The 26,892-nt window shown below is 47.4% G+C and overlaps 1 protein-coding gene across 2 annotated transcripts in view; it reads right to left on the bottom strand.

Moving 5' to 3' along the window:
- Nucleotides 1-26,892, bottom strand: part of TCF7L1 (transcription factor 7 like 1) — a 158,263-nt gene that overhangs the window by 11,772 nt on the left and 119,599 nt on the right. For both annotated transcript variants that reach the window (XM_042981855.1, XM_042981856.1), the window contains exon 4: nt 9,084-9,167. In XM_042981855.1, coding sequence (XP_042837789.1) covers nt 9,084-9,167 — 84 coding nt within the window. The remainder of the gene's footprint in view (nt 1-9,083; nt 9,168-26,892) is intronic.

Genomic DNA, 26,892 nt, shown 5'->3' with positions numbered 1-26,892 from the left:
ATCGATGTAGCTGGGCTCAGGTGAACTGTCCTTTGCTGAGAACCAACAAGTAGGTGAAGTTCATACTATTGATCCCCCCTCACATTCCATACAGTAACGATGAACTTCTTCTTAATGATTTTAGTGACAGTGTTTTTACCTCTGACCTGTACCTCAATGGAACATCCTGTGTGTGCACAACTTTTTGGAGACAACCAACTGGATTCACTCAAGCTTGGAGAGAGAACAACTTTCTTTGCATGCACCCTATTTCAGGCCCTAGGAACTCTTTCCTTAAATTCCTTACGTGTTTCTTTCCTAGCCCTATAGATGGGCATATCACTTAATAAAATCAGTATTCCCTCTCTCTGACGAGAACTCATCAAGCATTGGAAGACAAACACCTTGTTCTCTGAGGTCTTCTGTTTCCCTCATATGCCACAGTCTCTGGACTCCTCACTGTTTTCTGGCCACCTGTCTCTAAATTAGCCCCATGTCTTTCTTAAAATTAGTAAAATATCCCAAAGGGAGTTGGCCAGTTGGTAGTGCAGAAACTAAGATTGAAAGATTTATATATAATAGAACCGGGGCCACATAGGAACCTAATCAAAGTTGGTGGGGGGAAAAAACCTCAATTCTCTCTCTGCGCACACACGCACGCGCGCGCACACACACACACACACACACACACACACACACACCTCTAACAAATACTACTTGAAAGGCAAAATGTAAGCTTTTTGCCATTCTGTCGTTGTATCCTATTAAGGGAAGGAAGTCTGAAGTTATGCGTCTCCTATATGGATTTTTCCTCTACTGAGAGAAATGGAAATCCACACTTTTATGTATTGGGTAAATGTTTGTGGAGACTGTCTGTACCGTAGGCACTGAGTTGGGCAGCCAAAGGGCTGGAGGCTGATAGAGCAGAGACGGAAGAATCGGGGTCTCTGATGACATAGATGGATTGCTTAACTGCCTGGCTCTGCAGAAAATACTGATCTCAACAATAAAAGCAGTAGGATAAATTCCTTTCTTGTTTCACTACCAAAAAAAAAAAAAAGAGAGAGAGAGAGAGAGAAAAGAGCAACAAGTATTTATATTGTACCTACTATATGCCAGCAGTTGCTTGCTCTAGGTCTTGTGAATGCACTAGAGACTCATCTATTTAGGCAGAAATATCTATTCTCATGGTACTTATATTCTAATTGGAGAGATGGAAAAGAAGTAACATAAACCATGCAATAATAGTGAGAAATGCTAAGGAGAAAAACTAAGTCAAGGGCGAAGGGAGTGTGGGTTGTGACGCAGGTTGAACAGGGAAAGCCTCAAGCAGAAAACGACTTTTGAATAAATACCTAAAGGAAGTGGGGTGCTAGATGTGTGGATAGACAGGGGAAGAGCATTTTGGCAGAAGGAACACCGGTGTAGTGGCTTTGAGGTGGGCAGTGTGCTCAGCATGTTTGAAGAACCACAGGGAGGCCAGTGGACTGGAGCAGAGAGAAGAAATGAGGACACGGGGTTCCATGTGATTGTATTAACAAATGCTTTCTGGGCTCCTCATCCGCGGCAAGCAGTTGTGCTGCAGGACAGAAGATGTAGAGATAAACCAAGAGTCTCTGTGGGGCAACAGGTGAGACCATGTTTAGAGAACTGGAATGTGTTTCAGGCCCTTCTAAGCAGTGTCACATTTTTGAGGTCCTCGCAAAGTGGACTGTGCATAAGATTCTTGAGATAAATCTTTTTCCTCATCAAAACTCTCCTTCTCTGCCCTTGTGTTTGCTGGCATTGAAAATGGCAAAAGAGGGGCGCCTGGGTGGCTCAGTCGGTTAAGAATTCAACTCTTGATTTCGGCTCAGGTCATGATATCATGATTTGTGAGTTCGAGCCCCACATTGGGCTCTGCACTGACAGTGCGGAGCCTGCTTGGGATTCTCTCTCCCCACTCCCACCTCTCTCAAAACAAAACAAAACAAAACAAAACAAAAAACCCCAAAAACCAAACCAAGCCAAAAACAAACAAAAAACACAAAACAAACTTTAAAAAGAAAAAAAAAAAGAAAACGACAAAATAAACCCTTTATTTTTGTTTCTTTGATACTGTCCTTTTTTCCTCCCCTGCACGTATGCTTGTAGGAAAAAAAGATTAAACCCTCACATTTCAAATCATTGTCAGGATGTACACAGGTGAATGTCCATTTTCATTTACTTTGGAGAATTCAGGTGAACTCTTCTGATCTATAAATTCAAGTGTTTGTTTCTAAAGCCCAGCTTCACCTCTCTCACTGCCTTTTGTCGTTTTCATTGGCTCGGTCTCTTTTGCAGGAACACATCTGTTGACTGTTTTCGTAGCTTCTGTCCTCTACACCTTGTCATCTTTTCCAGAGTGTTTTCGGTGCACAGACTGGACTTGTCACAATGACTCCTCTGCTGCTCTACAGTAAGATTCATGAGCTGGGAGACAGAGTAAGAATCTCCCAAAGCTAAGTTCTCCATAGCAGAAACTAGTAAAGGGATGGAGGCAGGTAATCCCCAATGACTGCCCAAACTAGAGGGTGAAAGTCTGATGAAAAGCAGGACATGCACACGGCTGCAAAGCGTCTCCCTACAGAGAGTACTTATTAGTTACAAACGGAGAAAGAGCCACTTCACAGTGGAAACACACAGCAGACACCAACTTAACCGAATGATTAAAGCTGACATCTCCACTATGGGGACAGATGGACACCGGGAGCCTGCCCCCCCCCCCCCAATGTGAGGCACTGAGGAGGACACAACATCAGTGCAGTAGTGTTCTTGCTGAAGACACATGACTGGAGCCTAACCAGGAGGAAACAGACAAACCCTAGAGGGAGGACATTCTACAAAATAGCTGCTCAGTACTTCTCAAAAAACATCAAGGTCAGGAAAGACAAAGGCTGAGGAACCCTGCTAGATAAAAGGAGACAAGGGACATGGCAGGTAAATGCCACGTGTGATCCTGGATTGAACTCTGGCCAGGGAAAAGCACATGGTTGTAATGGATACCATTGGGACATTTGCCAAAGTTTGAATATATACCATGGGTTAGAGAGTAATGTGACATGTTCACTTCTTGAACTGTACTGCAGTCATTGTAAGGCAATATCTTTGTTCTTAGGAGATACATCCCAAGTATCCAGGGATAAAGGGGCATAGTGTCTCCAACTTACTCTCAAATTGTTAAAAAAATCTGTACATATATGTACATGTGTATATATGCATGTACACACACACACACACACACACACACACACACACACAAAGAGAGAGGGACAAAGCATGGGACAAAAATTTCTGAATCTGGATAAATGTATATGGGAGTTCCTACGGTGCCTGGGTGGTTCAGTAGGTTAAGTGTCAAACTCCTGATTTCGGCTCAGGTCATGATCTTGTGGTTTGTGAGTTTGGGCCCCACAGTGGGCTCTGTACTGACAGCTCAGAGCCTGCTTGGGATTCTCTCTCTCCCTCTCTCTCTGCCCCTCCCTTTCTTGCTCGCTCTCAAAATTAAAAAAAAAAAAAATATGGGAGTCCTTGTATTATTCTTGTAATATTTCTGAAAGTTTAAAATTATACCCAAATAAAGAATTACTACTGCACAATAAGAACTGAAATCAGTATTGGAGGCAAACCAAAGCAGCAACAAGCTATGTGGTGAGTTTTGAAGTGTTTTGGGTCCATAGCAGGTATACCAGTAAGAATATGGAGAAACTATGCACAATTTAAAAAGGGAAACCTAGGGGCGCCTGGGTGGTTCAGTTGGTTGAGCGACCGACTTCAGCTCAGGTCACGATCTCACACTCTGTGAGTTCAAGCCCCGCATCAGGCTCTGTGCTGACAGCTCGGAGCCTGGAGCCTGCTTCAGATTCTGTGTCTCCCCCTCTCATGTTCTGTCACTCTCTGTCTCAAAAATAAATAAAAACATTAAAAAAAATTTTTTAAAGGGAAACCTCAATAATTTTTTTTGTTTATTCATTTTTGAGAGAGAGCACACGGGTGCAAGCGTGCAAGTGGGGGAGGGGCAGAGAGAGAGAGAGAGAGAGAGAGAGAGAGAGAGAGGGAGAGAGAGAGGAAGAGAAAGAATCCCAAGCAGGCTCCATAGTGTCAGTGCAGAACCCGATGTGAGGCTTGATCTCATTAACTGTGAGATCGTGACCTGAATAGAAATCAAGAGTCGGATGCTTAACAGACTGACCCAGCCAGGCGCCCCCTCGATAAATGTTTTAAATTGAGAACTGGCATGTTAAGCAAAGTCAGGCTTCTCAGCTCGAAGGCGAAGCAGCGAGGCGGCTGTTCTTCAAAGGAGGGCTTCCAGGCACTGGCCTGACAATCCGACAGTTGCTTCTGAGAGCGGCCCAATATTTAACGGCAGAATGGGGAGCTTACTATTTAAAGGAAACATTTTGGTCATCTTCTAGAAAGCAAGTTACAGGTGCATGCACACACACCCACACACAAACACAGAAGAGAACGAAATGCTGTATAACAAAACGTGTGTGGGTTGTGGGATTACGGGGCTCTTTCTGTGCACTTTGCATCTTCCCAAGTGTTTTACACAACACGGGCATTATGTTTATGGGTTCAAAAACAGATTCAGTTAAAAAAAAAGTCCTGTAGGAGAAGAGGGAATGGAGCAAGAAGGAGAGAGGGCTTTAGAAGGGGTATCAACCTTTCCCCCATCATTTATTCTTCCATTCATTCACAAATGTTCTACAAGTACCTACTTTGTGTTGGATGTTAACAATAAGCACTGGGTGAATGAATGTGACCAAAGCAGATGGGATTCCTATCTTCGAGTTGGTTACGTTCTGGAAGTGCATAGATTTGTTTTGTGTGGCTGGGCACAGTGCTCCAGGGAGAGAAGAGGGAAAAGACGGGGGCCAGGCACATGGGGCCACGGTAACGGTCTGGGTCTGGGTAACAGTCTACGTGCAAGGAGATTACAGTGATCAGATATTACAAATCGTTACATAGAAAATATCACAGCTATTCGGTTTTTAGAGCTTGTTTTTAAGGCATAAAATCCAAGCAGTAATAACACTTAACTCCATCCCCACCCTGGCTCAGTTATGGCTTGTTTATACACATTTCCTTGACAGGCAGCTTTGACACGACTCACTAAATCTCTGCCAAGTACGCAGGCAGTTTCCTTCACTTGCCCTTCTCCCAGGGCCAACCTCATCTTAAAATATTCTGCTCGTGATTCTAAATGCAAGTGTTTTCAACTTTCTAATAAAAACACCAGTGTCCAAACCTCCACAACTACTTCCGGGAACCTCCAAGTCCTGCTTACACCTCCAGCCTAGAGAAGCCGGCACCTAGCAAACTGGGGTTGTCTCTAGCTCCTTCCCTTTAGCCTCTGATTTGTGATTAGGGCAATGATTCTCCATTCTGGCTGCCCCTTAGAACCTCCCGGGTGAACTTAAAAAACTAAGATACCAACACTGCCTCAGACCAATTAAATCATATCCTTGGGAGAGTAATTGTGAGATTCTATAAGCTCATTATCTCTCTTACGCTCGTGATCTGTCCACCTGAACTGGCACCTACCGCAGGCCCTCATCACCTTTTCATCTGCTAATTAAAACAGTATTTTAATTGCTCTTTCCTTGTCTTAATAACAGCAACGGTAAGTGGGGGTGGCACCCGCAGTGACAGTTACTGAGGGCTTACTTCGTGTCAGGCACAATTCTAAAATCATTACAACGCACTGGTTCATTTGCACACGACTCTTGAGATCGAGCCCTCTTCTATTCCCATTTTATAGACGAGGAAACCAAAGCAATGAGAGATGAGGAAATGTGGCTAAAGCTGTACCGATAGGAAGAGGAGGAACTGGGATTCTCACCCACGGTGTTATACATTCTCTGGCACATAGATGGTCCCCCCCAGGTGTGTCAGGCTTTGCTCCCACACATACATGTATCTCAGAAGTTGGAATGAGACGCTCCAACCCGAAAATTGAGAAGGGGGGGGGGGGTGTCTTCTCCCAAACTGTAGGATTTCAAGTTAATGTTAAGGTTTTTGCCCATAAATGTTCCTTCCTTGAGCTTTTGAGGCCCGTTTATGCCTTTTTAAAATTTTTTATTTTTAAGTCATCTCTACACTTAATATGGGGCTTCAACTTACAACGCTGAGATTAAGATGCTCCACTGACTGAGCCAGTCAGGCTCCCTTCTGCTTTTTTTCTTCTTTTTTTTAAACTTGAGACGGGGGTGGGAGGGGCAGAGAGACAGAGAGAAAGAGAGAGAGAGAGAGAGAGAGAGAGGGAATATCTTAAGCAGGTTCCATGCTCAGTGCTGAGCCCATGACTCTGGGATCATGAGCTGAATTTAAGAGTCGGACACTCAACCGACTGAGCCAGTCAGGCTCCCCTCTGCTTTTTTTTTTTTTTTAACTTGAGCAGGGGGTGTGCTGGAGGGACAGAGAGAGAGAGAGAGACAGAGAGAGAGAGAGAGAGAGAGAGAGAGAGAGAGAGAGAGAGAGAGAGAGAGAATCTTAAGCAGGCTCCATGCTGAGGGCAGAGCCCAATGCAGGGCTCAAGCCCACGACCCGGAGATCGTGACCTGAGCTGAATTCAAGAATTGGACTCTCAACCCACAGAGCCACCCAGGCGCCCCTGCTTTACTATAGCAGAATATACAGTGCGATAATACACAACTTACTAGAAAATTAGCCATTTTGTTACCTACGGTGTAACATAGCCACTGTTCATGCTTCTCCATGCTGACAAATTAGGGGCCCCTGTTCTACCGCCAAGCTGGATTAGTTTCTGCAGAGCACTACCTGCAGGGGATGGGCGTCTGCCTGGCTGGTGGAGCCATGGGCACAGAACCTTGCTGAGAGGTTAGCGATTTCATGTATCTTTAGGTCACTCACATGGAGGTAATAAGTGAGAATGGGGACCTTGACTTATTTGAGGAAAATAGTCCAGAAAGAGAATGCAGGTGTAGAGAGGGCCCGGAACTGTTAGCGTGTGTGCATACAGGCCCCTGGAGTCACGAAAGCCCGAGTCCAGGAAGCAGAGCGCTGCAAACACTGTCTGATGCCACCTGCGTTGAGGAAAAGCAGGGGAAACGCTTGGACTGAGGCATGCGACGCAGTTGCCGAGCCGGGCCGAGCCCGGCCGCGGTGGGTTGGCAGAACGAATGATGCAGAGGCAGAGGTGGAAGTCCTGCTCTTGTGGGAGAAGCCAGTGGTGGACACCACATGGGAAATCAGATAAAGCTCGCAGCAGGAGGAGGTCTGGACACAGGCTTTTCATTTTCTTTTCCAGAGACAGATTGCTCTGCGCAGCAGGAAGGATGGGAAGCTCAATGAGTCCCCATGCTAGTTTTAAAGGGAACTCACTTCCTCTAAAGTAGATGGAGGGACGCCTGGGTGGCTCAGTCTGTTGGGCATCCAACTCTTGATTTCAGCTCAAGTCATGACCTCACGGTTCGGGTGTTCGAACCTCACGTTGGGCTCTGTGCTGACAACATGGAGCTTGCTTGGGATCTTCTCTCTCCCTCTCTCTCTGCTCCTCCCCTGCTCTCTCTCTCTCTCTCTCTCTCAAAATAAACAAACAAACAAACAAATAAAAACTTACTAAAAAAGTAGGGGAGATTTTAGACAATATGCAGAGAGAATATGTGGAAGGAAGAGAAGAGAGAGGGCCCTGCCATCTCGGGGTCCACTGCAGTGGGCTGGGGGATGCCACAGGATGGGGGGGGGGGTGAGCAAAGATTTGAAACAGTTAAAGAGAGACAGCTGTGCCTAGAGGGGACAAGCCAGGTCTGTGGCAGGGTAGATGTGGGAAGCCGTGTCCTCCACCGGGACCGACCACTAGAGGGCATCGGGACCTCGCGCTACGCCATCCCACACAGGACTCTGGGGGACCAGAGACGTGACCCCGGCCTGTTCCTAGGGTGGCCACAGAGCCTCTCAGGGGCAGCCTGAACCAGATGGCTGGCTGCTCACCGTTCCCTACACAGTCACTGGTCTCTCCTAGAGATGGTGGAAACCAGCTCTCCCCACTTGTCTCCCCAGTGGATGGCAGCGACAGTCATCTGACAACTACACAGGACACTGCTTTATAAACTTCCAAGGGCTCTGTCACTGTAAACTGCTCTCACATGCACTGGAAATCATACAGGCTTGCTGAGCCCGAATTATCTTCTCTGTATATCTAGACTCTCAGCTTTTAAATGAAAAAGGACTGTCAGGGCATCTTAAGATGTCCTGAATGAGATGAAATAATATGTCTGGGATTTATTTTAAAGCAACCCAGTGTAGTAGGAGGAGGTGTGTGGGTGAAAGGGAACAGGTGAAATTTTCCATAATAATGTTTCTAAAAACACTATGTTTCCCAGGTCTCCTTGTCTATAAAATGCATAGGTCATGCCAGTGGGGTTCCTTCTAGCTGCACCCTCTAGGACTCAGAGGCTCACTGTACAATGCATAACACCAGTTAGCTTGAGGGGTGTGTGGGTCTTAAGGCTAGGGAGGCCCCAAGCTCCTAAGAAAAGTCCTGGAATGCAATGTCCCAGGACCATCTCTTGTCGATTTCAGTCCACCGCAAGCCCTGAGGAGGCGAGACCTGCTTGGACCTCATTGCTCCCGCCTCCCAGGACCATCCAGATCTTCCTTTGGGACCTGAGTTGTCACAGGGCTTGGCACAAAGGTCTCAGCTGCCCCACTGGAGTTTTCGTTTGCACAGGGCCTCTTCCACTGTTGCTGCCAGCAGCAATGAGAAGTGGCAGCAATGTAGAACGAGCTCCAAAAGAGAGAAGGAACACTGCTGCCCAGGTGGAGGGGGCAGAGGGATTCTTAGGGAAGCGGCAAGGACCAGGGAACCAGCCAGGGTCGGTGCCGGCATTTCTAATCATACGACATCACAGCTGGTATGTGCGTGTGTGTTGAGGTGGAAGGGGTGGAAAAGCGTACAGGTAACACGGCCACACCCCAACTGCTCAGCTCTTCTCCTGAGACACACACTTGGGGCAATACCGTCAGACCCCATCAGCTTCGGGATGGTGGATGGGATGCAACGACATGGGGTGAGGGGAGCGAGAAGATCCCTTTGGCACTTGAAGGGGAAACAGACTTACCAAGTGTGCCGGAGATGGTGACCTGGTGTCCTTGACTGTGGCACTGGATGGGACATCGAGGAGGGGCCATTTCATCTGTAGGTACTGCACAGGGGATAGAAAACACAAGGCATCTGGTGAGATGAGGCCTTGCGAGCACCCCCAAGTGAGCAGAGGAGGAGCTGTGCAGGTAGGCTGCTGCTGGTTCTCCGTGACCGCACATGCTCCTTCCTGCTCAGTGTCCAGATGATTATCTCAGGGGAGAGCACACACTCAGAATCACCACTACCATCACCTGCCCCCTCTGTCATGTTGTGGGGGACACACAACAGGACAACCAGCCAAAGTGTCCAAAGAACCTATATCGCTGAGGGTCAAGCTCTCCCTGCTCTAGTCATGGGACAAGAAGGGCACATCTAGGGACCAAGGGCTCCCACATGGTGATCCTGCCCCATTCATTCCCATGACTTACAGCATCACACACAATACTCCCTAAGAAATAGCCTCCAGAAATATTTGGTAAAGGAATGAATAAAAACCATCTACCCGACACTCGCAGGGTCATGGGTAATATCTGTCCATACTCAACGATGCTGATTTAACTTCTAGCTATAGTGTTTCTCAGCCTTGAAAAGATTATCCAGTACCTTACCCTGTATTGTTGCAGAAAATCCAAACCAAACAGTAAACCCTCAACGTACACATGCACATACTTTCTTTAAACAAAAAACTTCTTCTTGGGGCACCTGGGTAGCTCTGTCATTTGAGCAACTAACTTGATTTTGGCTCAGGTCATGATCTCAGGGTCAAGGGATTGAGAGCTTGCACTGGGCTCTGAGCTGAGCATGAAGTCTGCTAGAGACTTTCTCTCTCTCTCCCTCCTTCTGCCCCTATCCCCTGCTCACGTGCTCTCTCTCCCTAAGATAAAAAATAAAATAATTTAAAAAAGCCTCTCCTCAACCCTGGCATGGCAGTCTTTGGCAAGGGCCTGGAAAGGAATGAGTGGAGAGGCTGTGAGGGGCACTGGGTGAGCCCGCCTGGGGTCCGGAGTCAAATGCTCATGGGTTCAGGGTCTCACTCTGCCAGTGTAGGCTGTGCAACTCTGGACAAGCATCTTAACAACTCTGAGTCTCGGCTTCTGCATCTGTAAGGCAAGGCTACTCTCAATAACTTTATAGGTTGTTAGAAGGATTAGGGACAATGTCAAGTATTGAACACAATGCTTCGCACGTGGGAGACATTTGATAAATGGCAGCTAGTATTTTCGTAAGCAAACCGTTAGTCTTTGCCAAGGGCAAAGCACACATGTTGTCTTAGTGTCAACACTGACATAGTGTTTCTGGGCAGCAGACCAGCTATGCAGACTCTTTGCAAAATTCTTGAGGTTACTTTGGAAATTACACCTCCAATAGGAAATGATGGCTCCAGGAAGAGTTTCATAGACAGAAATAAGTTTCTGAGTTATCCCTTGCTCTGGTCACTCAGTTTCAGGGAAAAAGAAATCGTGAGTTGGCCTTGAGCTATGTGCACAGGATCAGAAAACTAGGATGGGCCGTGCCCCTTTTCTTTCCATCAAAGAGTCCACAAATATGGACTGAGTGGGCAGGGTCTGGGCTTTCAAAACAATGTCCACAGGCAAGGATAATGGCCCTAGGACACATCTACAAAGGGCCAGTGAGTAGCACAGACAGCAGGTAGGATGGACCAATCAGGCCTGGCTGTGGGAGGCTTGGGAGGGGGGAACAAAAGGGGGTTGTGGGGGTGCTATAAGTGAGGGCAGTCTTTACTCTGGGCCTTCTGTTGCCTGCCCCTCCATCCATGAGGCCACACCGAGTATCATCCCTGTCCCTGCATTCTGCTGATCCATCCCACCCCCACCTGTCTTCTTCCTTACCCAGAGCCTATGCTTTGTAGATAAACTAACTGGGATTTCAATGCCTTTGGCAAATTAAAAACACTGGACAAATACTGGAATCATGAGTTAAAACTCATTTCCTGGGGTGCCTGGGTGGCTCAGTAGGTTAAGCGCCTGAATCTTGATTTTGGCTCAGGTCATGATCGCAGATTGTGAGTGTGAGCCCCGAGGCGGGCTCTGCACAGACAGCTCGGAGCCTGCTTGGGATTCTCTCTCTCCGGTCCTCCCCTGCTTGCTCGCGTGTGCATGCGCACTCTCATGCAGGCTCTCAAAAATAAATAAATAAATAAATAAACATTAAAAAAAAAGCCCTCATTTCCTCAGTGAATAACATCTGTGCCATACTGGCAGTTTCCAAAGCATTTCCACACACATAAACCAGTTTCCTCTTCACAACAACGCTGCTATTGCAAGTAGGGGTGACTGTCCCAAATTTTCAGATAAGCTAATGGAGGTAAACACAGGGTGAGTGACTAGCCCAACTTTATGATGGGAACTGAAGTTGAAGTCTCTTGGCTTCAACTCCATGCTGTTCACTGCGACAGCAGTCATCACATCACCTTCTTGAACACCCCCCCCCCCGGCCTTTTCTCGGCTCCCAAGGGTTTTTCTCCCTCCCTTTCTGTCTCGCCCAGGGCTGGCAACCTCAGAGCTGAATGAATATATACACACCAATTCTCCTGTAGTGACGCTTGAGGTGACCCAAACTTACACCGTTCATCACACTGTTTCTCTAGAAGCAACAACCTGAGCATTTATCTGTTTTTCTTGAAGTTGAACTACAATCACAACTATCACGTGCGAAAAGAAGTATCCCAAATCCACCCCAATATGAAACATAGTAGAAGGGGCTCCTGGAACCCACCAACTCTACCAGCATCTAGTTCCCTAATTGACGTCATAAAGACACACGCTGAACACTCCTCATTCTCGTTGGCCAGGGATGTTCTTAGATCAAATAGGAATCCATCTGAATCCTAGTTTGGGAAAGAACATTATTAGTGGACCTTTTGAGTTGTTAGGCAGAGCAGGCTTGTAGGAGTCTAGTTCAGGGCTTCTCAACCATGGCACTAGTGACATTTTGGGATATTGTGGGGGCTGTCCTGTGCACTGCAGGATATTTAGCGGCATCCCTGGCCTCTGCCTACCAAAAGCCAGTAGCTCCCATTCTCCTGCCCATTTGTGATAACCAAAAAGGTCTCCATTGGGGCGCCTGGGTGGCGCAGTCGGTTAAGCGTCCGACTTCAGCCAGGTCACGATCTCGCGGTCCGTGAGTTCGAGCCCCGCGTCGGGCTCTGGGCTGATGGCTCGGAGCCTGGAGCCTGTTTCCGATTCTGTGTCTCCCTCTCTCTCTGACCCTCCCCCGTTCATGCTCTGTCTCTCTCTGTCAAAAAAAAAAAAAAAAAAAAAAAAAAAAAAAAAAAAAAAAAAAAAAAAAAAAAGTTGAAAAAAACCAAAAAGGTCTCCAGACTTTGCCAAATGTCTCTGGGAGCGGGAAAACCGTCCCCCAATGGGAGCCACTGCTCTACTATGCGCTCCATGAGGGTCTGCCTTCATGCTGGGGCTATCAAGGCACAAATATACATATGGACACACACACACACACACACTCAGAGCAAGTGCTTTTAGTAATAGCTACTGTGTTTGGTTGTCCATCACATGCTTGGTGTCTTACCTACCCACTGCCTGGACTTCCAGGGGGAGGAAGAGACCACACTGTCCTCATATCTCTGTAGGGTTCCCTCTCACTCAATGACTTTAACTGAGACCTGGAAGCTTAGAAGTGTGTAAAAATCTTTAGCCTTGTCCACGACCGAAGCCTGGCCCCATAGAGATCTGTCAGACAGGTGGGGAGAGTGGTTTTGGCAATGGTGGACATCTGGCCCAGGACCTTTCCCGCTCCAGGAAATCTGGGGGGTGGGGGGTGGTGGTGGTGTGGGTGTGCATGTGTATAAGGAAGGATTCATTTGATAAAGAAATAGAGGATTGTCCCTTCCCCCTTTCTACTTTTCTGCCTTTTTAAGATTTTGAGACACGTGATGCAGGGTGGTGGGGAAAGACCTATAAAAAGACGCAGGGGCCCACTGCAGCTTCGCCATCAAACTCCCCTGGATCGCAATTCTGAAGAAAGGAGCATTCGAAAGGGACAGCTGAGCCTCCCAGAACCACAGATCAGGGCAGCAGGGACCTGCGGCAGCACCTCTGTAAGCCTCTCCCACCTCAGCACCAGATCTGTGGAGGTAGCCGGGCAGTTCTTTTTTTTTTTTTTTCAACTTTTTTTTTTTTTTTAATTTATTTTTGGGACAGAGAGAGAGACAGAGCATGAACGGGGGAGGGTCAGAGAGAGAGGGAGACACAGAATCGGAAACAGGCTCCAGGCTCCGAGCCATCAGCCCGGAGCCCGACGCGGGGCTTGAACTCACGGACCGCGAGATCGTGACCTGGCTGAAGTCGGACGCTTAACCAACTGCGCCACCCAGGCGCCCCCTGGCAGTTCTGAATTCCTGGGTCAGGCGTACCCCAATATTCAGGGGCAATAAAACTCTCTTTGGCGGCAATTCTCATCTGAAGCCAGCCCACAATCACCCTGGGGCTAATCAGTTATCTGGGGAGTAAGAGACATGTGGCTGAGCCCAGATTCTTTGTATGGTAATGGCATGTGGGCAAATTAAAAATGCTAGGTTTCTCCAAGCCTAGTCTAGGTTTTCCATCCAACTGACCACAACCGGCTCCTGACTAGTGTTATCATGCACAGGCTGTAAGGCAGTGAGGATGGGCCGGCGGGCTACCTCCCTGCTGGGGATGCTCTTTGGAATGTAGACCATGGAAGCTGTGTGGCACCAGTGCAACTGACTGCCAAGTGATAGCAACGGCCACCACACATGGGATGCTGACTAGGAGGTAAGTATTCTCTTCTGGCACTCAAAAAGAGAAAGAGAAAACTAGACTCAAATGGTGAGTACTACCACTCTCGATTTACTCATGCTGCTTAATATGCTACCGTACGTTGTGACTCTCTGAGACAGGACAGATATGCAGTTTCCTGATCTTACTGAATTTGGGAAACTCTTTCTGGGGATTGGGGTTCCATAGAACACACTTGGGGAACTTATGGTTCACAGTTAGGTAGACTGAGGCTGTGGTTTAGAACCTGTCTTTACTGTACTGACTCAGTTGTGAGATGTATACATAGTGATAGATTTTCTTACACGAAAGCATCCTTGCATGCCCCAGGTAAACCCTATTTGGTCATGGTGGCTTGTTCGTTCTTGTACTGTATTGTGGAATGCGAACCATGAGTCTCTTAAGATTTTGACTTCAACATTCCTAAGGGAGAGTGAACAAAAAGTTTTTTTTGTGGTATTTTTCTCAAGTGCTGCTATCAGTGTTATTTTGGCTTTACTCTTTATAAAGGGGGCTGTACCTCTTTTTCTTTATGCTCTGGGTCCCTTTCTGCTTCTGGGGCCCCTCTTTAGTGCCCTTAGTGCCCTCCTTGCGGTGAATACTTGGCCAGGTGGGCTATTTCCATTCGACTTGGCCCCAGGGAAGGGTCCCTCTGAAGGGCGCTCTCACCAAAGAGCCAGAACCTCCTTTCCTGCAGGGAGGCAGAGAATCGGTCCTACAGGATCCCTGCTTAGCTTGAAGACTGTGCAGCAGATTAATTGCAGCTGTGCCCTGGAATTTCCCCAACATACAAATCTTCATGATGTAAAACAGCTGGGAGGAAATCCCAGCATGCCCCGTACGGAGGCAGAACTGCCAATGAGCTATGGAGATTAACCCTCCACCTCCCAGAAGGTAGGGCCCCCCCCCCTCCCCCCGCCCAGCCATATCTGCCCCTGTTCCAAGCTTGCTTTGGCGTGGACAGGACTCTACAGGACTCTGGGTACCGCCCACAGTCTTCCCATTCACAGGTTCTCACAGAAAACCCTTTAGGCAGGGCCCAGGCAAGAGAGGAAGCAAAGCTTCATGTTACAGAAGCCAAGAGCAGAGCTCGCCGAAGTGCACTACAGTTGGAAGCGAGGAAAGAAGTCCTCTCCAAAAGTTTCCCAGGTGAGAACACGCCATTCCACAGAATTCCTTCCACTTCTTGAGCTCTTCCCCCTGGCTTTACCGTCTCACAGGTTTTACCCTTCAGTAGCAGAACCTTGCCAGTGGAGATGACCAATCTTTCCTGCATCTCTGGTCCCCAGTGATAAACAGACACTCTGGGACCCCAAGGCCAGGGCCCCTGGAACAGAGAAGAGGGCTTTCTTCCCCAGACCGCCCTCTTAGGAAACTGCATGGTGCAGCCACCCAGCAAAACAGAAACCCAATCCCGCAGGCTGTCCACCACAGAGTGACAAGGACATTGTGCAAAATGCAATTTTTTTTTTTAACATGAAGAATTGTATTCTAAAAACATGTGAACCAGTGATCAGTTTCTCTTTACTCTCCATTCTGCCACAATTGGGGATGGGGATAGAATCAGGACCACTGCAGTGGCTTCCCGAATTCAACGCGAGTTTATCTTCTAAAACCTAACTCATCAGGGGGCACCTGGCTGTCTCAGGCGGTAGAGCATGCGACCCTTAACCTCAGGGTTGTGAGATCGAGACCCACAATGGGTGTGGAGCCTACTTAAAACAACAACAACAACAAAAACACCTAACTCATCAGATATCTTCCTTGCTTAAAAAATCCTTTCCTAGTTGGTTGCTGGGCCCCCCAAAGTCCTCAGCAATCCGGTGCCAACCTATCTTTCCAGCCTTCATCCCTCAGGGCTCCCCTGCTCCTCCATCACCCACCGACGCCAACTGCACTCAAGTTCCTACAATATCCTGTGCCATTTGATCAGCTGCTCCGCAGCCTGGAGTATCCTTTACCAGCAGGAATCTCTAACCTCTTTTTCAAAACCCTCTCCCAAGGTCACCTTCCCAGACAAGCCTTCTGCAGCTCCCCACAGGAGCCAGTCACTCTCACCTCTGTGCCAGCTTGGCGTTCCCATGGCACTCGTCACGCTGTGTGGCTGTTATCCACTTGCAAATTCTGTCTGTCTCTTGGACTGTAAGCTCCTCAAGGGTCACATCCACATCCCCAGTTCCTCGCCCAGAAGCCAGCATTCATGCTTCCAGACCCTGTCTCACTTTGAGCTTAAGCGCTTATCAAACTCCTAAGCCCTAGTTTCCACATCTGTAACACTGGGTTGTCCAGCCTCTTCCTGAATCCTTTGGAGATGTGGAACGCATTTAACGGAGTTTCTTTTCACTCTTGAGTGATTGGTTCTTACGTTAATTGGCCTACTATTGCCAAGAATCTGTAAACGCAGCTTGGAGGCTCTGATACCCAACCCTGCCAGTTCCTGGAGGCCTGTTTAAGATCCTCTGTCTTCTGTCAGAATGGACATAAGTTGATCTCAATTTGAAAGTCTACCAACATTGAGCAATGGGCTCATTAGTGGGGAGACAGAACCGCTCTCCCAACTAAGAACAAATGTTTCATTTCAGGAAATCACTGAACAAGATAAAATGAAAGTATTTAGGAGAACTGGTTTCCAAACATGATGGATTAGACAAAGTTCCAAGAGTGAAAGTATAAAAAGCAAAGTTTACACTCCTCTCCCTTATTTTCTTTTCTCAAGATGAGTAGTTTCTGCATTTGCTTCGTTCTGTGGATGGCACTAAATCCCAAACACAATCACGATTTTGTTTTACTCATGGGCAGAAGGTGGGGTTCCTTCTTAAGTTTCTGTTAATAGGTGAGTTGTTACAAATAAATCCAAATGTCTTAATACAAGCTCCTTTTTTCATGTAATACAACACACATAATTTTCCTTGGAAAAGTTATTTAGAACCACATTTTTGCAATGTTTTAAACCAATGAAATGACTTTTTTCTTGAGGCACCTGTCACAGCATTTAGGTCAGCAAATATTTTTGGAGCCCCTCCTGTGTACTGGCAGTGGAGGGGGCTCTAAAAATATTTCATGACTGACGAGTAAACTCAAGAGTGGGTTGGATGGGTTTCAGTTTTCCCATAAACACCTATTCCCTGCCCATACCCTCAAATAGTCCCCTTTCTTTCCCGGATGGCCTTAAACCATTCTCTTCCTCTTCCAACTCAGAGAATCTGGCAATTCTGCATACCAGACTTGACCAAAGGTTGGTTTTTAAAAACAGGGGCACCTGGGTGGCTCAGTTGGTTGGGTGTCTGACTTTGGCCCAGGTCATGATATCACCGTTTGTGGGTTTGAGCCCCATATCGGGCTCTGTGCTGACAGCTCAGAGCCTGGAGCCTGCTTCTTGGATTCTGTGTTTCCCTCTCTCTCTCTCTGCCCCTGCCCTGCTGGTGCTCAGTCTCTTTCTGTCTCTCAAAAATAAACAAACTTACAAATATTTCTAAAAAAATAAAAAATGAAAACTGGCTCCCTGCAGAGGCCAATTCCCAGCGTTGGAAGCATACAGCATGGAAAGTAGAGACCAGAGTCCCAGGCTTGTTCTAACCTCTCTGGACTCGATCATTTCACCTTTAAAATGGGAGTATTTTACTGGCCTGAAGGCAGGGACCTGGACCAGATGGCCTTCCATCTGGAAGAAAAAAAATGAAATGTCTGATTAAAACACAGTGGGTTCCTGGGAGTGGAGACTGCGTTGAGGTACTCAATAAATAGACTCAGGAGTCCTCGCTGGTCCCCATTTACAAGCTGTGTACCTGAGGAAGTGACCTCACCCTTCAGAACCTCTGGTTTCTCACCTGTGACATGGGAATAATAGCACCTACCATCTGGCAGAATTCTTTTTAATTTAGTGCAGCAGTCACTTGTGAAAGGACTAACCAAAGGGCTGAGCACGTGGAGAGCTCTTAGGAAACAGGTGTTTAGTCCCCAGAACTTAAATTTCCTTTTGTTCAACGAGACTATTACCTGCATTTTACCCAGGGTCAAGGAAGAGCTAAGTAACATAGAGTTGGACCATTCACTCCTCTCATGGTGCTTCACGCAGAGAGGTCCTGCTCAGTGGTGTGTTAGTAAATGTGTGACAGCCAGCTCTCTAAGCAAAAACAAAAACACAAACACAAACCTAGCTTTGTAGCATTTGCTGGGATCCACCCACAAGTGTAAATATTCCCACTATGGCTGATGTCAAGATACCATGGTGAGTCCCTGATGGCAGGGATGGGAAGAGAAGCTAATGGCTCCCTAGGTAGCAGCAGGCTCTATCACCCACTGCCTGCGGACAGGTGCTGAGAGGCCCTGGCTGACGGGGGCTTCTGGTTCTGCCCACAGACGGCTGGAAGGCTCTCATACATGTGGCCCTCGGCTGAAGTGGGCCCAAGGTCTTGATGCAGAGTCGGACACTTAGCCAGGCAGATCTTTCTGGCAGCTGCATGCTCCTTTTAGAAGGAGCAGGGAACATCTGTCCCCAGAGCACTGGGCATTCAAAAAAACCAGTCAAAGTGAAACAAACTGCTTTTGGGTCATCATTTCTGAAGCCTAGAGCTATAGGCCTCCTCAGTCTCCGTGGCCTCTCACATTGGCTGTGATCTTGGGGTTTGCTGGGCCCGGGCAGCTTCCGTGCTCGGTGCCTGACAGTGTAACCACACAGAGAAGCTTCTTTGTAGGAACTGACCTTGGACGCCTGGCCCTCCTTTCCCTGCGTCGAACCCTGCCTGACCCCTCCTCCTCTCCCTTCTGCCTCGGGTCTTGTCATGGCCCTGTCTGGTGCATGATGGCAGCACTCCCCTCCCTCCGCGTAAGATCATCTGTCCTGGCCCCCACCGTGGGCTCGGATTCGGCCGAGAGAACCTCTGCCGTGGCACAGCTTTGTGCCCTGTTCTCTGGCCTGCACATATGCACCCCCATCTTGATCATGTAGCAACATATTAGAGCCGATTCAATTCCGTGTAATGGCTCCATGGTATCCACTGTACAGAAAGGCCATACTCTAATACACAGTCCATATTCACAGACATGTAAGTGCCTCCTGGTCTTTTGCTGCAATGAACATCCTCGAACACTCATCATTACGCTCACGTATGAAAACAGCTGCAGGATACGTTTCCAGCTGGGAGGGGAACTGCTAGGTCAAAGGTACGTCCATTTAGGTTTTGAGAAGTATTATCGAACTTCTCTGTCTACACTGCCACCAGTAACATAGAAGAGAGCTTAGACCCTTGCCCAGTGTCCTCAAACTTAACTGATCGACACCAAACGGACAGGTGGAAAACAGTAAGTAGCTCCTTATTTCCAATTTGCATTTCTCTTGCTGCAAGTGAGGCTGGGAACTGCCACATGTGTAGGTAGCGATTTGAGGGCTAGACGAGATGTGCGTAGACAAGAGGAAGCAGGCTTATGAGGCGGGGGTACGAGGTGGCGGGGAGGGATGGAATGGGTATGGCATCTGCAGGTATAATGGAAGGCTGGGTGAGCTGTGCAGGAGAGGGGTCTCTGTGGCTTCTCACGAGTTACAAAGCTCTGTGCAACCTTCAGTGCACGTGACCTTCACTCAGGGGGAAGAAAGGGCAGATCTGACTGACAGGAGCCGAGGACACAGCTCATGGGGTGGATGACTGTGGGAGGGGAAGAGGAGAGCCCAGGAAGCCGCTGCTGCTCCGAGCTGGGTGAGCACAGGGGCCGGTGCACGGCTACACTTTCCCTCCTCCCCTTCCAGTCTGGCTTCTGTTCCAGCAACTCTCCTGTCTCTGTCCCTGCAAGGACACTGAGGACCCGAGAAAGGGAAGTGGCCTAGTACCTACCAAATCCCGTGGGTGTCCTTCAGGCCTCATCATATTTGGAAGCTCTGGGGAAACACGTTTCCTGCACGGAAGCCCCCCCCCCCCCCCCCCGGTCTCCTATGGTTTCAGGCTCCTCGTACCCTCTGGTTGATTTACCAGCATTGCCCTGAATAAATGTCTTGGACAAACTGTTCAGGGAGAAAAGCCAATTAAAGAACCTGTAAGGACAGTCACCACAATGTCACCACTGGGTTTCAGCACTCAGGCAAATTTCCTTTTTTCTTGGTGCTTTTCTTATTCATTAGAAATCTTTACAATGACCGTGTCCTATATCATAACAAGAATAAGCAAAGCTATTAAAATTAATCCCAGATTAATTTTCTTTGTCCAGTCCATGCCTTCAGTTTTTCCAGCAGGAAATCTCAGAATCCGCCTTCACGTCTTTGCTTTCCCCGCCTCCTGTTGGCCAATAAGTTCCATGGATTCGAGGCCTCTTTCTAGATTCTAGGGATTCAGGTCCTCCTTATTTCACGGCGGGGCTGCTGCAGCAGCCTTCTGTCTGCTTCTGATCTCCTGGCTCTGGTTCAGTTCTGCTCCAGACTCTATCTAGGAGGCTGCAAGCCGGTCTGAAGGGGGTGGTGGTGCGGGTCACTTTGTCTCACACGGACAAAACATCTGGTGTCTACATCAAAGAACAGGGTGTTGGATGGAGATGAAGGTGTCCCAAATCCTCCTCCATAGTGGCACCACTGCTTCTGTCTCCCTCCCTATCTCTCCCAGTCCACCCATCACTTGTCCCTACAAATATCTTTGTAAAATATAAAAACTAAGCTATTTCAAGATGGCACGTGGCTTCCCATTCTTACAGAACTGTCTCCTGATAGAACTGGTCGAGAGGCAATGGCAAGTCTGTACAGAGCACTCCATAAATGTCACATGGGCACCTTCTACACACGGTGGCTGTTCAGGTGCGTGAGGTGCCATGGGGGAGGTTTTTTTTGAGTGCTTAAATAACTAGAATGTAAGTCAGCAAATGACAGGTTCACAGAAGAGAGGGGTTACGGTGAGCAGGATTCTCATGGAAAGACTGGAAGACTTCATCCAGGAGGTGGCACAAGAGCTGGGTCACACAGGCAAGATACACTTCTGTAGCTATTTTACTTCTTAAAGCATTTTTTAAAAAGTTTATTTATTTATTTCTTGAGACAGTGAGAGAGAGAGAATTTCAAGCAGGCTCTGAGCTGTCAGCCCAGAGCCCGACGTGGAGCTTAAACTCACAAATCGTGAGATCACGACCTGAACCGAGATCGAGAGTCAGATGCTTAATTGACTGAGCCACCCAGGCGCCCCATACTTCTTAAAGCATTTTATATTAATTACCTCATTTCATCTTAATGACTGTTAGATATAGATAGATAAGGCCAGTATTATCATCCTCATTTTATCTATTTATGTTTAATTTTTTTGACGTTTATTCATTTTTGAGAGACAGAGCATGAGTGGGGGAGGGGCAGAGAGAGAGAAGGAGACACAGAATCTGAAGCAGGCTCCAGGCTCTGAGCTGTCAGCACAGAGCCCGACGTGGGGCTCGAACCCACAGACCGGGAGATTATGGCCTGAGCTGAAGTCAGATGCTTAACCAGCTGAGCTATCCAGGCGCCCCCATCATTTTCATTTTAAAAGCGGGGGAGACGAGCCTGCCAGAAGCTCCTGGATTTAGGATTTCCCATGGTCATGAACTCGTTGATGTCCAGTTGGCACTAGAATACAGAGCTTCGGACTGTTACGGTATGACCCAAAGGTGCAAGAGCATGTTTCTGGTCACCTAGAAGCTTCAGTCTCACCTTGGAATCTTAGGGTAGCAAATACAGATCATGAATGCCGCTACAACCCCCTCTTGTGCCCATGGTGGACACTGCTAATAGATCATGGTGTTCTTCCCTGTGTATGTGAAGACCTCAGAACGTTCAACCCAGTACACCAGGCAGCCACTAACAATTGATTCAAGTTGATCTGGGAGGTGCAGTCTATTTATTCTGTCTGATTTAAGCCTGAAGGTCGATGTAGATATCTTGGCTAGTAAGATGGGGGCCGGGGGGGTGGGGGAGTGGGGGAAGGCCAGGCCTCAGGAACATTTGTCTCCAGGCTGGCACATTGAGGAACTCAAGTTTCCAGACAGAGGTGGAGGAACCACAAAGAATGTGACTGGATAGCAAAAAGAGTGATGACTTGCATGAAGCCCATTGACCAAAGAGCAGGCCTGGGAATTCTGAAGTTTATGGATTTTCCCCTGTGGGAGGAGAAGCTGGAAAGCATCCCAGGTATTGAGGAGAAAGGAAGCAGGATCTGTGTATAATCAATGGGGCACAGGAAGTGCTTATCGTAGGCCAGTAAAACACACAACACAAAAGAACAGCCAGGCGGCCTGGAGCCGCCTCTCAGCGCACGGAGCTGCAAGGGCCTCTCTCCAGAAGCCTTCTCCAGCACTCCTGCAGCCGGCGGCTGGCCAAAGTCAACAACTCCCGGGCACCAGGAAGTGGGACATGTCTGGGGAGGGCCCTCAATAGGTGTGCAGTTCTGGGAGAGCTCTCTGACCCTACTGGCGAGAGAGGATGCTAAGAATAAGGCCATGCCGGCCATCTCCACACAGGACCATCACTCCTAATAAAGGAGCCTGAAGTACAGATTCCCGCGTCCCATCCTGGTGTGCGCGCAGTAGGTGGACACAAGTGGGTTGGTCACTTATAGGGCATTACAAAATGACTCTGCATTTGTACTGAAGTGAGGGCACCGAAATTAGGATAGGATAGTGGAAGGGCTGTAAGAAATGAACATTTATTATGAGTAGACTGTATATATATACTTTAAACATCTTACCATGGCACCAAACTCACACGTCTCCTCCTCCTCCTCCTCCTCCTCCTCCTCCTCCTCCTCCTCCTCCTCCTCACTTCCCGAGAGGGTCTGGCACCTCTTTCCCAGTTCCCATTTCAATTCTATTAAATGACACCCATTTTTGTTTCAGTATTTAAACTATTCGTTCTAACAGGCATTAAAATACATACGTATTTTATATATAAAAAAGGAAAACCCATGTCTTGAACACTCTTGCTTTAAATGAAGCTCCATTCTTCATTTTTTTAAAGTTTATATCTTTATTTTGCGACAGAGTGAGCGCGAGCCAGGGAGGGACAGAGAGAGGCAGAGAGAGGATCAGAAGCAGGCTCTGCACTAGTAGTGGGGCTGGATCCCACGAACTGTGAGGTCACTACCTGAGCCGAAATTGGGAGTCCGCTGCTTAACTGGCTGAGCCACTCAGGTGCCCCAATTGAAGCTCCATTTTTAAAAAGTGGGGAAAAAGTGAGTCAACTCAAAGAAAAACATTAGGTAAATAACATAGATGCCATGTGGCGTATGGGCGCCATTCAAGGACACTGTTATAGAATCACGTGTTTACGGCCGTGTGGAGGCTAGCGCAAATTATGGGTGAGGATATCCCCATATCCCTAGGAACCAGAAGAGGTTCTGCACGCAGATCGAAATGTCACCATGTGCCAAGACACATCACTATCTTCTTCCCAAATGCTTCTCACTCAGACCCACTCAGAGTGCTAGTGCACTCCCAAGTCAAGACCTTAGAAATCTTTCCCTCCTGCCTCTGCCTCACTATTTGCTGGCTAGCCAGTCACTAAGTCCTGTCCATTGGCCGACACAGGATTTTGTCCATTTCTAACACCCCTGCCTTTGCAATGGCTTCCTGACCACTCCTTGCCTTGGCTCAGTCCCTCCTCCCAGTCATTCACATACTCTGCTGCCCCATAGCCAGACTCTTGGATCCTGTGTTACCTCCTCCTAAGCTTCTTGGGCACAGGAACCAGAATTCATTTGTCCCTTGGATCACCATGGCCCGTGGCACAGTACATCATTTGTGAGAGGTGCCTGGTAACTACTGCAGCGTGTTTTAGAGTTAATTAGGGACTCAAGTGTCTCTCCCTCCAAGTGTTGCTTCCCAGCCAGTTCCAGGGGAGAAATATATTCAAAAGCCAAAGACCATCAGTGGCCATGCTCCTGGGGTTGTTGCCAGAGACCCTAATCTTGGTGGCCCAGGGTGAGAGCAGTGGTAGCCACAGCCTTTTGGGAAGACTATGGACAGAGTGAATGGGTCTGACTGTCCACTGCCAATGGGAATCTATTAGCTAATCAAGATTCCATTTACTTCATACAGTAAGACTGATGAAATCAAACATTCGCTGATATCAAATCTGCTTCCAACTGTTTTTGTATTTTCCCCTATAGTGTACATGTTGATTATAAAATATAACTTGATGCATCTTAGGTCTTCTGTAGTGGGGGCCATGGCAATGGAATTGTGTTGCTCGGTGAAATCATATTGTTTGATATTAGTATCATTTCAGGTAATCAGATAAGTAAGTGCAAGAGCCAAGGACAGCAAACTGTGTAGAAGAGCAAACAGATTTCTTTAAAGATAATATTTACTGATTAGTTATCTTGTGCCAGGCACTGTACCAAGCTATTTCCATGTGTTATTTCGTTTAACCCTCTCAGCCTCATAGGCTGATGCTATTATTTTCCCTACTTAACCGATGAAGAGATTAAGGTATTGAGAATTTAAGTAACCCGCCCAAGCCCTGTCATCTTGTTAGCACTTTCGTTTATACTAGTGTTGGAGGAGAACGTAAGTGCAACACTCCTCCAGCCCATCCTGGCATTTGTCACATAAGGGCACTCAGGCTACTGGCAGAGCTGTGATTAGTTTAGCTTGGGGCTTGTATGGATCAGGTTATTGTTATTTTTTAAAGTTTATTTATTTATTTTTGAGAGAGAGAGAGAGAGACAGCGAGCATGTGTGCGCATGCCGGCAAGCAGGGGAGGGGCAGAGAGAGAGGAGAGAGAGAATCACAAACCGTGAGATCATGACCTGAGCTGAAATCAAGAGTTAGACACTCAACCGACTAAGCCACCCAGGCACACCAGATCAGGTTATTTTTTGCAACCAACATATAAACTACAGGGGAAAATATAAAAATAATTGGAATGGGATAAAATATTTCTCTTAGTAAATCAACATTATGAATGCCAACCAGCAGAAGTAATATAACACACAACAAAGGAATGATTGTATTAATCAAGATTTCACTATGGAGTGTGGTCACAGTTCTACACTGCCCCCTGGTGGTTCCCATGCAAACACAGGAAGCAGGCTAGGCCAATGACTAGGGGGAACAAAGGCTCTGGATAAGGATACATGCCATATTGATCCTGTGATCTTGAGCCCCCACTTCTCTCCTCTCTCTCTCTCTCTCTCTCTCTCTCTCTCTCTGTCCCTCCCTCACCTGCACCCCCCCCAAAAAAAACAAAAAACAAAACAAAACAACAACAACAACAAAACCATGTCAAATTGAAAACCACATCAGGGAACGGCCTTAGAAAACCCAGGGGGGTTGACAGAAACCTAGGGGGATTGACAGAAAAGATCCTCTTGAGATTTTGAGAATTTGAGATTAAGATGTTATGAACTCAGTAATGAGTTAAATATTTAGTCGGTCAAATTGGCAGAGGCTTTCCTCCTTTTTAATTACCATGGGCACTTTTCATACCTTGTTGGTGGGAGAGTAAATTAGTAAACCTTTCTTGTGCAATTTGGAGATATGTACCAAGTCTTCCGAAGGTCTACCACCCGCAGGAATGTATCTTAAGGAAATAATTAAGGATGTGAGCAAAATGTAACTGTAAGAAAGTTTGCTGAAGTGTTGTTTATAATAGCCGAAAGATATTAAGTACATTATGCTGCAATTATGCTATCGGAATTTATGAAGTAGGCGAGCATTTACAGACAAAGAAAGGTGTTTACTATAGCCTGTTAAGTGAAAGAGCAGTATACAAAACACGTGTTGATTCTACTTTTAAAAAATATGCATCTTTGTATATGTTTTGATGAGAGAGATTTGAAGAGAGATCACTCTAAAAGGTGAACTGAACTTCTCTGGATGACAAAATTATGGGTGATTTTTCTTTTCTTCTTTTGACTAAACGTGCGCTGCTTTTAAAATGTGACAACGAGGGGGCGCCTGGGTGGCTCAGTCGGTTAAGTGTCCGACTTCAGCTCAGGTCACGATCTCGTGGTCCGTGAGTTCGAGCCCCACGTCGGGCTCTGGGCTGATGGCTCAGAGCCTGGAGCCTGCTTCCGATTCTGTGTCTCCCTCTCTCTCTGCCCCTCCCCCGTTCATGCTCTGTCTCTCTCTGTCTCAAAAATAAATAAAACGTTAAAAAAAAAATTTAAAATGTGACAACGAATGCATGCAATGAAAATCATTTTGCTTAGACGTTTTAAAGACCTACAAAACCAATCCGAAAAAACAACAGCAGTAGAATCTATATCCAAACCTCCAGTCTCACATTTCTGAACTTGCACGTGCTATTTCCCCTTGAACAGTAGTATCCTGCCCCGGACAATTCTTTCTAACCATCCCCATTGGGGCCTGAAAAAGGGTGATCTCAGCCACTTAGGAATCTCCACTGCTCCCAGGACAAGATGTGCTTGCTGGGCCCGCGGTGCTGTGACCGCCAGCTGCACAGGCCCGTCCGTCCTCAGTTGAGGAAGGGTCCGCTCTGCTGGCCCTGCACTTCGGTGCTCTCCTCTTGCTCTTTCCCTTCCCTGAACACAGAAGGGAGCCCCCAAAGGGGAAGATTGGAGTGCCATTCTCCTCAGAGGGGAAGAGCTGTAGAGATAAGCCAATGTGCTAGAGAGCTCGGACCTCACTGGGCATCAGAGTTGCCTGGAGGAGCTCTAAAAAACGGATTCCTGGGGCTCCTGGGTGGCTCAGTCAGTTAAGCATCGACTTCAGCTCAGGTCACGATCATACAGTTTGTGAGTTCGAGCGCTGCATCGGCATCCGTGCTGACAGTCCAGAGCCTGAAGCCTGCTTCAGATTCTGTGTTTTCCTCTCTCTGCCCACCCTGCCCCCCACTCGTGATCGGTCCCTCTCTCTCTCTCTCTCTTTCTCAAAAATAAACATTAAAAAAAAAAAAACACCCAAAAATGAATTCCTATCCCTCATCCCCATTATGGTCTAACTGTTCTTGTAGGGCCTAAGCATCCCTTTGTTTGTTTTTAAAGCTCTCCAGGTGATGCTATTGTGAGCTTTTCTCCAGATGCTAACAACACCTCCTCCTACCGCCCCCA

Source organism: Panthera tigris, chromosome A3 (genome assembly GCF_018350195.1).
Source record: "Panthera tigris isolate Pti1 chromosome A3, P.tigris_Pti1_mat1.1, whole genome shotgun sequence".
In the NCBI taxonomy this organism is placed as follows: Eukaryota; Metazoa; Chordata; class Mammalia; order Carnivora; family Felidae; genus Panthera; species Panthera tigris.
Note: the sequence above shows the minus strand (reverse complement) of the source record. Positions and strands in the feature narration are given on the sequence as shown.